Source organism: Carassius auratus, chromosome 5, assembly GCF_003368295.1.
Source record: "Carassius auratus strain Wakin chromosome 5, ASM336829v1, whole genome shotgun sequence".
Taxonomy (NCBI): Eukaryota; Metazoa; Chordata; class Actinopteri; order Cypriniformes; family Cyprinidae; genus Carassius; species Carassius auratus.
In genome coordinates this window covers 2,337,775-2,351,110 of record NC_039247.1, presented here as the reverse complement: position 1 = coordinate 2,351,110, position 13,336 = coordinate 2,337,775, and the positions used below count along the sequence as shown (strand labels likewise).

The window sequence follows — 13,336 nt, the reverse complement described above, 5'->3', positions numbered from 1 at the left end:
AATATTGCTTGTTATGATATGATGTGTATATTAATATAATATACATTTATCTTATATCGCATTTTAATGCTCATCGCTAAAAAATATAAAAATATAGCCTACTTTTTTTTTTAAGTGGGTGCAATAAATTCATTTTAGGTAGCGTACATTTAAATACATTTAGTTGACTCACTTTCAGAAAATTTGTATTTATATAAATGCAACTAAATTAAATTGATTGCAACCACTAATAATGTTTTTCAGTGAGCAGTAATGTCAGATACAACCTGATGATTGTTATATATATTTATATATTATTAGCATGTTATTGTTCTGAAACAGGGTTTCCACAGTGATGCAATAGAAGAACCATTTCTTTCTTAGTGTGGAAATCATAATCTAAAGAAGCGTTTGTGCAGAGGAGAGCCTGATGGACGCCAGTGAAGAAGCTGTATTTGTGTTGATTGTGATGCAGAGGTGCAGAAGCTGTCCAGTCTGGTCCTGCCCAGCGAGGTCATCATCGCTCACAGCTCCATCCCTGGAGAAGGTTTGGGGATCTTCTCCAAGACCTGGATCAAAGCCGGGACCGAGATGGGGCCGTTCTCCGGGAGACTGGTGTCCCCTGAGCATGTGGACCTGAGGAAGAACAATAACCTCATGTGGGAGGTCTGTGTGTGTGTGTGTGTGTGTGTGTGTGTTACTCAGCATGGGACTGCTTCAGATGAAGCGGTTTAATAGAGAGATGTGTGTGTGTGTGTTCAGGTGTTTAACGAGGATGGCACAGTGCGCTGCTTCATCGATGCCAGTCAGGAGGATCAGCGCAGCTGGATGACGTACATCAGGTGTGCACGCAACGAGCAGGAGCAGAACCTGGAGGTGCTTCAGATGGGCTCCAGCATCTTCTACAGAGCTCTGGAGGTAAAGCAGCTCCTGCTGGACTCAAGTGACCATCAGTGGCACAGGGATTCAAAATCACAATCAATTTAATATAGATAGAAAGCATATTTTTATTTTTTAAAACATAAAAGAAAGACAATTTCATAGAATTAGGAAGAAATATTGTCCTTTCTTTCGTGTGTGTTTTTATGATTTTATCTGTGTTAATGCAAACAACATAAAATAATTTGTATTGGAATTTTAATATTTCACTCGCATTTAAAAATATTTCACTCAAGTACAATAAAATAGTTGTGTGTGTGTGGTTTCTAGTTAGTTCTAGTATCAGACTCAGATCAAACACAGTTGCAAAATAATGTAACCTCTAATAAATGAAAATATTTACTATGATCTCTGGAGGTTTGGTTAATCCATTTTTTTTGTAGCGTACACTAAACCATTTTATGTAATTTTCACAATTAAATCATTCTACATTTTGTAAACAAACTGGCATTTAAAGGGTTAAAATCCTGACAATTAATCATTTTTGGTAGTTATGATAAGGATGGATGATGATAAAAGACTGTCAGCTGGAAAAAAAAATGTATATAATTTTTAATGACCTTTTTTTTGACAGACATTTTTATCCTCTAAAGATCTGTGTGTAATTTTCTGAAATTGATGCACAAGGAATTCATTTATATATATATATATATATATATATATATATATATATATATATATATATATATATATAAAATGAAATTAATATTATGGATTCAGATAGTCAGATGTTGGTTTTGGGGATAATATCACAATTTTTTTTAATAAGACAGATGTAAAATATCAAATCAAAGTTATGAACAAACATTCTTCCAGTAACACAAACAGCGAATTTTATTTATGAAAAAAAATGAAATTAATATTATGGATTCAGATTTTTCACAATTAACATCAACAGAACAGTTGATTCAGAGTCGTCTAGTCTTTAATATTTTTCTCAAACCATTATCATAAAAACATTCTTCACTTTATGTACATAGTTAATGGAAGGTTCTTCTGAAATATTTGAATGTTTTTAAATGTTACTGTTGTAGATGGTTCAGAGAACATTTAAAAAGTAACGTTCCCATAATGTTTGCGACTGATGATACAAAAATTGCAATGTTGAATATAAAACAGTAAAAATGTCAATGTTGATGTAAAATTGTGTTTCCAGAGTATTCCTCCGGAGCAGGAGCTGCTGGTTTGGTATGGGAGTTCCCACAACACTTTCCTGGGTATTCCCGGCGTTCCGGGCGCAGAGGAGGAGCCCCAAAAGAAGAGGAGCGGTATGTGTTCACCTGCAGCTTAACACTGATGAACATCACACAGATTCTGAAGCTTTATTACTTTATCAGTCTGAGTTTAAGAGCTTGAGGAAGGATCTGTGAGAGACGTGTGCCCTCTGCTGGTGCATCATGGGATTGCTGTCCACATTAGACATCCCATAAGAACAATATTTATCCTTATGGCTAATATTTTACACACTTTCATGTCATGCTTTATAAGTCATGCCTCATATAAAAGACAAATAATGTTTTTGTGAGGATACACAAGATAAAATAGTATCTAACATGAACTAAAGTTTAAATCTTAAACTAGTCAAACTTAATTTAAGCAATTTGCTCTTCTAAGAAAAAATGATAAAAAAATAAAATAAAATTCAGAAAAAAATTGAATTAACACAGTTAACACAGCCTTATTATTCTCAATCCTGTGTCACTTTTTTTAAAAGATTTTATGCCCCTTTTTAATTTGTTATGTTTAAATTAGATTTAAACATTAAACTTTTTTTTTTTTCGCATATTAAAACCACACAGATCAGGCTTTTAAAACTTCACTCAGACCAGTTATTTTAGCATCATTATTGATTTAGTAAATATTTAATATGATTATTTTAATATATTTTCAGTTTTCACTTTTGTTAAAATATTTTTCTTAAATATGTTGTTTTAGTCTTTTTTCATTAAATGTGTCTGTGTAGTTTTTATAGGTTTTAGTTTTAGTTATTTTACTACTTCAGCTCAAACTAAACAAAAACTTTTGCTGATTTTTTTTTTTAAACATTTTATGTATTTATTTACATTCAGTTTAAATCTATATGAAAAAAATAATTATTTTATTTCAGTTCATGTTTATTTTTATTTTAACTAGTGTTTTTTGAATAAAGGTTTTAGTTTTAAACGACGCAAATTAACATTATATTTGAACACATATAACATTAAAACAACATTCACTCCAATTTCCCGAGGGTTTAACAAAACATTTTCTGACAGTTTTCACTGACACTTTCTAGGAACTGTTTAATAAATGAACTTTTCTGTATCAGCTGAAACAGCATGTTTATTTTATTAAAGTTAACGTGATTAATGTGTCTCCCTCGGAGTTAAAGACTGATCCGTTTTCATTTTCCTCCACAGCAGACGAGCCTCAGGTGTGTGACGCCGCATCTTCCTCGCTGTGCTCCTCTTCCTCCTCGTGTCGCATGCGCTGCGTCATCTGTCACCGCGGCTTTAACTCCCGCAGTAACCTGCGCTCGCACATGCGCATTCACACCCTGGACAAGCCCTTCGTGTGCCGCTTCTGCAGCCGTCGCTTCAGCCAGTCCTCCACGCTGCGCAACCACGTGCGTCTGCACACCGGCGAGCGCCCGTACAAGTGCACCGTCTGCCAGAGCGCGTACTCGCAGCTGGCCGGCCTGCGCGCGCATCAGAAGAGTGCGCGACACCGACCCAGCGGATCGAACTCTGAGGCTGCGCGCGTGCCAGCCGCTTCCCATCCTGCACTGCTGCGCCACGTCACCACCCTGGTGCTCTGAGAGACTTTAACAGCGCGCAGCTTCTGAGATAATGTAAGGATGTTGTACGGGAACACCAGACACACACACACTGAGCCAGAGATATTGTAGTTCATGCAACAGTGAGCAGGAACATGCTTCATGAGTCTAAGACTGATTTAAGATATTTTCAGGCCTTGGTTTTCACCAAAACTCTCTTCTATTTGAGCTGCTTCTTTTTTTTTAAAGAAGAGATGCATCATGGGATCATGGCATGCTTCTCCTTCTCTGTGGAGCTGAAGCATTCACTATTACACTGCAATGCGTTTCCGGTTCATAAAGATATGCATAAGAATGGTTTTAGAACAAAACTTTTTTTAAGATCACAGATTCATTCAAGTGTCCAGATGTTTCACTGCACTGCAGAAACGTTCTTCCTCAATATTTCTGTCTTGTTTCCAGCATCTAAACATCTTTAAAACAAGACACAATTACTTGAGAAATATTGTTTTCTGCAAAATGTATCAAAATAAAGTGTGAAACAAGTCAAACATATCTGCTCACGTGGTCAGGAGAACAATCTTGTTTCTCCTTCGAGCCCATTGGCAGATATTTGTTCTTGTTTTAAGGAAAAACTCACTTCACTTTGAAACATTTAGCAGAAAACATGACATTTAATGCTTCACAATTAAGTCTTGATTTTAAGAATGTTTAAATATTTGAACTGAAAAAATATTCATAAAATCTTTTTTTTCCAGTATACATCTTTTGTATTGGGTGAATTTTAATCTTCATGTATGTTGATGTTTCTGTCTATACAATAGACTTCACTGCAATTCAGTGACAGTTGTGCATAAAGATTCAGTTCAGCAATAAATTAAAGCTTTAAAGAGACAAAGACAAAGCATCAAACCATTTTCTGCCTCTTCGGGTCTGCTGCAGAGATTCTGATGAATAAACACGAGTATAAAGTTGAAATGTTTGTGAACGGTGTTAATTTGCAGACACTGGATGCAGTTTCTTGGCTCGATTGAATCTTGTGAGTCGGTTCGGTGGATCAGGCAATCGCACAAATCAGCGTTAAGATGTATTGTATTTTATTTTTTATGTTATATGTTTGTATTTTTGTCTATTGTAAATAAAACAGTTGAAATAAACGACTGATTGATTGCATTGTATGGGAAATTTGAAGCTAATTATCTTATGTTCATTTCCGAAGTGACGACAGAACCGCCTGAATCGGTTCGCGCATCGCGATTCAGTTTGAATCATTCGGACAGCGTTTCTCACTTAGCAGTACAATCCCAAACAGAGAACACAAAAAAAGACAATATTTCATTGCAATCCAGTTACTCAAACCTCGATAATCATCGCATCGTTTACCAGCCATGAAGATCGATGATGAACGATTCACAGCAGGTAAAGACATTAATTCCCATTCAAAGAGGGTTAAACATGTTCGCAAAGCATCATTACGTTGAATTTTTTTTGCATGCCATGTAAATACTATAGTACTGACACTGCAGGCTACTTTGAGGTCATTTTGAGAAACGTAATACACTGCACCTGCTTAAGAGGTCAAAGGTGGCTGAAAAGTGATTCAGTGATTCAGATGAGTCGATTCGCTGAGCACAAGTGCGTGTTTGAGTCACTAGGTGGCGCCAAGAACATTATGATACAATTAATCCAAAAAGAAGATATTTTGAAGAATGTTGGTAATCAAATAGTTGCTGTTCTCTATTAACTTCACACAAAATGTTACTACTCTAAAATACTCCATAACTAATGCTAACTTTAAACTAAGCATCAAACCAGTGGATGTCCGGTGATTCCTCATCAGCTGGACAGTTACATTTCTGTTCTTCAACACATTTACTGTAAAAGTGGACAAAAGTTACAAACACAAAACAAAATTGCTAAAACAAACTATTAATATAAAAATAAAAGATACTTCAAAATATTTATAAATATTATGAAAGTATATAAATAGTATATAAATAGTACTAAATAAACACTGTTTTTTATTTGAATGATGCCACAACATCATTGATTGATCAGGAGAGAGTAACAATGTCTTTAGATTAATCCATTTTTCTTTAAATGTTATAATCAGTTCAGTTGGTTTTCTGGTGTACATTTAATGGTTAAATCTGTCAGATTTGGTGTGAGCAATGAAAATATCTGAGATCTCTGTTGTTCATGTCTTTTTTTAGCTCATATCTGTTAGTTCTGAAACCATCTGCATGCTGTAAAATTAACTAATTTAAATTACATTTTTTATGTATATATTTTCTGCTTGATGTAACTAGAAAAAAGTGCCCATATTATATACATTTTATATAAATTTCCATGACTTATTTCTAGGACTTGTTAGATTTGATTAATTTCATGAATCTTCAATATAAAAAATTCTGACTTTCTGACATTTTATTTATTTTCATCACTTTTAGAGATTATTTTAATATTCATGACGTACATATTTCCTTTATTTTACCAGGATAGTTCCATTGACATTTAAAATCTCTTCTTCCAGAGAGTCTTTTTATTATTTCCCATGTCTTTTTGAGATTATTGATTTTCATGATTTATTGAGATTCATGATAACATTCCTTTAAATGACTTTTTAAGATATTATTAAATTTTCATGACTTTTTCAAGATTTTTTCCATTTTTAATGCCTTTTGGCGATTTGGTTAATATTTGTTTTCACTACTTTTTCAAGATTTTATTAATTTTTTACTGAATTTTTCAAGGTTTTGTTCATTTTCATGATTGCATTCATTTTTCATGACTTTCCACCATTTGGTTCATTTTCATGAGCTTCTCAAGACTGATCATCAAACTGATTAAAATAATCTTAGAAAAAATTTTAATTGACATTAACCAAAAATCATAAGGTTTGACAACATGTCCTGTTGTAATTTAAACACTTTCTGTGTCATCATGTAATTATAATACATCATTATAATGCATTAATAATGCAAGGTGCATGCAGTTAAAATGGTTTTGCCATTTATGTGCTCTTAAAGTAACATTTCTAAAAAAGAAAAATAGAGAAAGTAGACCATTTTAGTGTCACAAGGCAGGAATCAACACAAAGAAGAGGAGCAGATAAAATATGATTGTTTATTTTTGGGAGTAGCTCATGTCTGGGATCTTCAAAAGGCTATTTTAACAGATTCATGCAAGTTGCTTTTATTGACTATTTATGTTATACTTATCAATATTTATGTTATGTTATAGTAAAGATTTGAAATATATTAAAATATAAAACAATTATTTTAAATAGTAAAACATTTTACAATATCAATGCTTTTGCTGTATGTTGAATCAAATAAATGCAGGCTTTGTGAGCATAAGAGGATTGTTAACCGTTAATTTTTTTTTGACTGGAATAGTGTATATATATATAATTATTATTATTATTATTATTTTATTTATTACACAGCTCTGTGGAATACCTGATTCTGATTGGTCAGTTGCGACATTCCGAGGTATGTTATCCCTGGATAACAGCCTGTAAAATAACACCGGATAATATCATTTTCATAATTTTGTTCATTTTCATGATTTTTTGCAATTTGGACAATTTTCATAAAAACTTTTTAAATATTGTTTATTTTAATGACTGTTTTGAGATTTTATTCATTTTCATGACTTAATCGTGGTTTTCATTTTCAGGAATTTATTCATTTTTTCATTACTTTTCACGATTTAGTTCATTCTTTTGAGTTTTTCTTTGTTTGATAATTTTTTACGACTTTTCCAAGATTTTGTTCATTTTCAAAAAAAAAAATAATTCAAGACTTTTTGAAGTTTTTTTAATTTCCATGATTTTATCCACTTACGTGACTTTTTCGAGATTTATTAAAATTTCTTTCTTTTTTTGACGATTTTATTCATTTTTCATGCCTTTTTGTGAATTGGTTCATTTACATGAGTTTTTAAAATTGTATTAATTTTCATGATTTTTTCAAAGTTTTTGTCCAATTTCTATGATCTTAATTTCTCAAGGCTTTTGCCACGTGTTTCATTTTCATGAGTTTTTCAAACTTTTATTTATTTTTATGACTTTTTGAGGTCTTGTTCAAATTTCGGTTTATCATCCACCAAAAGTTAGGCTATTAATGCAGACAGCAGCTAGATGTATGTAACCAATAGACTTCACAGAAGAACAAAGGATCGCCAAACGTCAACTATTTCTCCACTACCTGAAGAAACAATATTTTACACCATGGCGACCTTTCAAGGCAATATTATAATAAACAACTATGTGATAAATGTGACGACTGATGAGCGGGCTCAAGCACAGTGCAACATAGGCACTCTCTTCAGCTGTGTTCCAACTCAGTTCAACCTAAGCGCTATCTTCACTGGGCTTCGGCGCGTTTGGCAATGGCTGCAGAAGTGCTGGATGACCTGCTGCCACAGAAGAACAACACTTAACTATTAACACTACTGGCAGAGGACAATTTGAGAGCTTTTTCACCGTCATCCCATCCTGTGTTCAAGATAACAATTGAACGAAAAACAAAGATGTGGCAGCCCAGACATTAAAATCGGCAACGTGGATCTGACAGACAATCTACCCAGCTGACGAACCCACGGACCCACTGCTTTCATAACTTCTGGACTTTCGTGACGTCGTCATGGCCATTGCAATTCCTTGAAACCATTCATCTGTTAATTCCACTATTGCATTGTTGATTTCTGACATGATTTATTGAAGATGATTTCTTATACTTTAATAAAAACATCTTAAATCATGAATTGTGTAGTTCATTTTAAAGTAAATGTAATTGTTGAATTAATATGGACTTTAAATGAATTGAGTTATGGGGATTAGGGGAAGTCCCCTCTGTGGTGGGGTTTTGTGGTTTTCAGAATTCTTGGTCTGGGGAATCCCCTCGGTACAGATGTTAGATGGGGTTGGGGGAGGGGGGGTTGATTTTCATGGGTGGGGCTTTCTGATGTCTCTGTTATGGGGGGCTTGGGGATGTGGGGGTTGGGGTGTTTGGGATTGGTGTTCGTGTTTGTGGTGCAGCGTTAGTGGCAATGAGGCTTCAGAAATCTCTTATGGGTGTGTGTGTTGGTGGTGAGGGGGGGGGAGGTTAGTGCACCTCGGTTGAATTCTTCTTTATTTTCACGATTTTATCTATTTTCGATTACTTTTAGTGATTTAGTTCTTTTTCATGAGGTTATTTGAGTTTTTTTTTTCAATTTCCAAAACTTTTCAAGACTTTGTTCATTTTCATGACTTTCAAGATTTTCCAAGATATTTTTTCATTTTCATAAGTGTGTTCATTTTCATGAACTTTTTTGCAAATTTTGACAATTTTCATCATTTTTTTTTGGTAAATTTAGTTTATTTTAATGACTCTTTCAAGATATGATCAATTTTCATGACTTAATCGTGGTTTTCATTTTCAGGAATTTATTCAATTTTTCATTACTTTTCACGATTTAGTTCATTCTTTTGAGTTTTTCTTTGTTTGATAATTTTTTACGACTGAGGTTTTATTCAATTTTCATGACTTTTCCAAGATTTTGTTCATTTTCAAAAAAAATTCAAGATTAGTCCACTTTCAAGACTTTAAAAAAAAAAAAAAAAACATTTAATTTCCACGATTTTATCCACTTACGTGACTTTTTTGAGATTTATTGAAATTTTCTTTATTTTTTGACGATTTTATTCATTTTTCATGCCTTTTTGTGAATTGGTTCATTTACATGAGTTTTTAAAATTGTATTAATTTTCATGATTTTTTCAAAGTTTTTGTCCAATTTCTATGATCTTAATTTCTCAAAGCTTTTGACACGTGTTTCATTTTCATGAGTTTTTCGAACTTTTATTTATTTTTATGACTTTTTGAGGTTTTGTTCAATTTTCTATATTTTTCCAAGATATTTTTCATTTTCATAAGTGTGTTCATTTTCATGATTTTTTTTTGCAAATTTTGACAATTTTCATCATTTTTTTTGGTAAATTTAGTTTATTTTAATGACTCTTTCAAGATATTATCCATTTTCATGACTTAATCGTGGTTTTCATTTTCAGGAATTTATTCAATTTTTCATTACTTTTCACGATTTAGTTCATTCTTTTGAGTTTTTCTTTGTTTGATAATTTTTTACGACTGAGGTTTTATTCAATTTTCATGAGTTTTCCAAGATTTTGTCATTTTCAAAAAAAAATTCAAGATTAGTCCACTTTCAAGACTCTTCAAAAAAAAAAAAAAACATTTAATTTCCACGATTTTATCCACTTACGTGACTATTTCGAGATTATTAAAATTTTCATTTTTTTTTTGCGATTTTATTCATTTTTCATTTTTTCATGCCTTTTTGTGAATTGGTTCATTTACATGAGTTTTTAAAATTGTATTAATTTTCATGATTTTTTCAAAGTTTTTGTCCAATTTCTATGATCTTAATTTTTCAAGGCTTTTGCCACGTGTTTCATTTTCATGAGTTTTTCAAACTTTTTTTTATTTTTATGACTTTTGAGGTCTTGTTCAAATTTCGGTTTATCATCCACCAAAAGTTAGACTATTAATGCAGACAGCAGCTAGATGTATGTAACCAATAGACTTCACAGAAGAACAAAGGATCGCCAAACGTCAACTATTTCTCCACTACCTGAAGAAACAATATTTTACACCATGGCGACCTTTCATGGCAATATTATAATAAACAACTATGTGATAAATGTGACGACTGATGAGCGGGCTCAAGCACAGTGCAACATAGGCACTCTCTTCAGCTGTGTTCCAACTCAGTTCAACCTAAGCGCTATCTTCACTGGGCTTCGGCGCGTTTGGCAATGGCTGCAGAAGTGCTGGATGACCTGCTGCCACAGAAGAACAACACTTAACTATTAACACTACTGGCAGAGGACCATTTGAGAGCTTTTTCACCGTCATCCCATCCTGTGTTCAAGATAACAATTGAACGAAAAACAAAGATGTGGCAGCCCAGACATTAAAATCGGCAACGTGGATCTGACAGACAATCTACCCAGCTGATGAACCCACGGACCCACTGCTTTCATAACTTCTGGACTTTCGTGACGTCGTCATGGCCATTGCAATTCCTTGAAACCATTCATCTGTTAATTCCACTATTGCATTGTTGATTTCTGACATGATTTATTGAAGATGATTTCTTATACTTTAATAAAAACATCTTAAATCATGAATTGTGTAGTTCATTTTAAAGTAAATGTAATTGTTGAATTAATATGGACTTTAAATGAATTGAGTTATGGGGATTAGGGGAAGTCCCCTCTGTGGTGGGGTTTTGTGGTTTTCAGAATTCTTGGTCTGGGGAATCCCCTCGGTACAGATGTTAGATGGGGTTGGGGGAGGGGGGGTTGATTTTCATGGGTGGGGCTTTCTGATGTCTCTGTTATGGGGGGCTTGGGGATGTGGGGGTTGGGGTGTTTGGGGTTCGTGTTCGTGTTTGTGGTGCAGCGTTAGTGGCAATGAGGCTTCAGAAATCTCTGTGTGGGTGTGTGTGTTGGTGGTGGGGGGGGTTAGTGCACCTCGGTTGAATTCTTCTTTATTTTCACGATTTTATCTATTTTCGATTACTTTTCGTGATTTGGTTCTTTTTCATGAGGTTATTTGAGGGTTTTTTTCAATTTCCAAAACTTTTCAAGACTTTGTTCATTTTCATGACTTTCAAGATTTTCCAAGATATTTTTTCATTTTCATAATTGTGTCCATTTTTCATGAACTTTTTTGCAAATGTTGACAATTTTCATCATTTTTTTTTGTAAATTTTGTTTATTTTAATGACTCTTTCAAGATATTATCCATTTTCATGACTTAATCGTGGTTTTCATTTTCAGGAATTTATTCAATTTTTCATTACTTTTCACGATTTAGTTCATTCTTTTGAGTTTTTCTTTGTTTGATAATTTTTTACGACTGAGGTTTTATTCAATTTTCATGACTTTTCCAAGATTTTGTTCATTTTCAAAAAAAAATTCAAGATTAGTCCACTTTCAAGACTTTTCAAAAAAAAAAAAAAAAAACATTTAATTTCCACGATTTTATCCACTTACGTGACTTTTTCGAGATTTATTAAAATTTTCATTTTTTTTTTGACGATTTTATTCATTTTTCATGCCTTTTTGTGAATTGGTTCATTTACATGAAGTTTTTAAAATTGTATTAATTTTCATGATTTTTTCAAAGTTTTTGTCCAATTTCTATGATCTTAATTTTTCAAGGCTTTTGCCACGTGTTTCATTTTCATGAGTTTTTTCGAACTTTTTTTTATTTTTATGACTTTTTGAGGTCTTGTTCAAATTTCGGTTTATCATCCACCAAAAGTTAGACTATTAATGCAGACAGCAGCTAGATGTATGTAACCAATAGCCTTCACAGAAGAACAAAGGATCGCCAAACGTCAACTATTTTCCACTACCTGAAGAAACAATATTTTACACCATGGCGACCTTTCATGGCAATATTATAATAAACAACTATGTGATAAATGTGACGACTGATGAGCGGGCTCAAGCACAGTGCTACATAGGCACTCTCTTCAGCTGTGTTCCAACTCAGTTCAACCTAAGCGCTATCTTCACTGGGCTTCGGCGCGTTTGGCAATGGCTGCAGAAGTGCTGGATGACCTGCTGCCACAGAAGAACAACACTTAACTATTAACACTACTGGCAGAGGACAATTTGAGAGCTTTTTCACCGTCATCCCATCCTGTGTTCAAGATAACAATTGAACGAAAAACAAAGATGTGGCAGCCCAGACATTAAAATCGGCAACGTGGATCTGACAGACAATCTACCCAGCTGATGAACCCACGGACCCACTGCTTTCATAACTTCTGGACTTTCGTGACGTCGTCATGGCCATTGCAATTCCCTTGAAACCATTCATCTGTTAATTCCACTATTGCATTGTTGATTTCTGACATGATTTATTGAAGATGATTCTTATACTTTAATAAAAACATCTTAAATCATGAATGTGTAGTTCATTTTAAAGTAAATGTAATTGTTGAATTAATATGGACTTTAAATGAATTGAGTTATGGGGATTAGGGGAAGTCCCCTCTGTGGTGGGTTTTGTGGTTTTCAGAATTCTGGTCTGGGGGAATCCCCTCGGTACAGATGTTAGATGGGGTGGGGAGGGGGGGGGTTGATTTTCATGGGTGGGGGCTTTTCTGATGTCTCTGTTATGGGGGGCTTGGGGATGTGGGGGTTGGGGTGTTTGGTGTTCGTGTTTGTGGTGCAGCGTTAGTGGCAATGAGCTTCAGAAAATCTCTGTGTGGGTGTGTACGTGACTTTTTCGAGATTTATTAAAATTTTCATTTTTTTTTTGACGATTTTATTCATTTTTCATGCCTTTTGTGAATTGGTTCATTTACATGAATTTTTAAAATTGTATTAATTTTCATGATTTTTTCAAAGTTTTTGTCCAATTTCTATGATCTTAATTTTTCAAGGCTTTTGCCACGTGTTTCATTTTCATGAGTTTTTCGAACTTTTATTTATTTTTATGACTTTTTGAGGTCTTGTTCAAATTTCGGTTTATCATCCACCAAAAGTTAGACTATTAATGCAGACAGCAGCTAGATGTATGTAACCAATAGCCTTCACAGAAGAACAAAGGATCGCCAAACGTCAACTATTTCTCC

At 33.7% G+C, this 13,336-nt stretch overlaps 1 protein-coding gene across 2 annotated transcripts in view; it reads left to right on the top strand.

Moving 5' to 3' along the window:
* Positions 1–4,846, top strand: part of LOC113070690 (PR domain zinc finger protein 12-like) — a 6,344-nt gene extending 1,498 nt beyond the window's left edge. The window contains exons 2-5 of one of the 2 annotated variants that reach the window (XM_026244092.1): positions 455–645; positions 742–897; positions 2,075–2,186; positions 3,321–4,846. In XM_026244092.1, the coding sequence (XP_026099877.1) occupies positions 455–645; positions 742–897; positions 2,075–2,186; positions 3,321–3,715 (854 nt within the window). In that variant the 3' untranslated portion in view covers positions 3,716–4,846. Of the gene's footprint in view, positions 1–454; positions 646–741; positions 898–2,074; positions 2,187–3,317 lie in introns of both variants that reach the window. The other variant, XM_026244085.1, reaches the window with a different exon arrangement.
* The last annotated feature ends 8,490 nt before the right edge of the window (positions 4,847–13,336 follow it).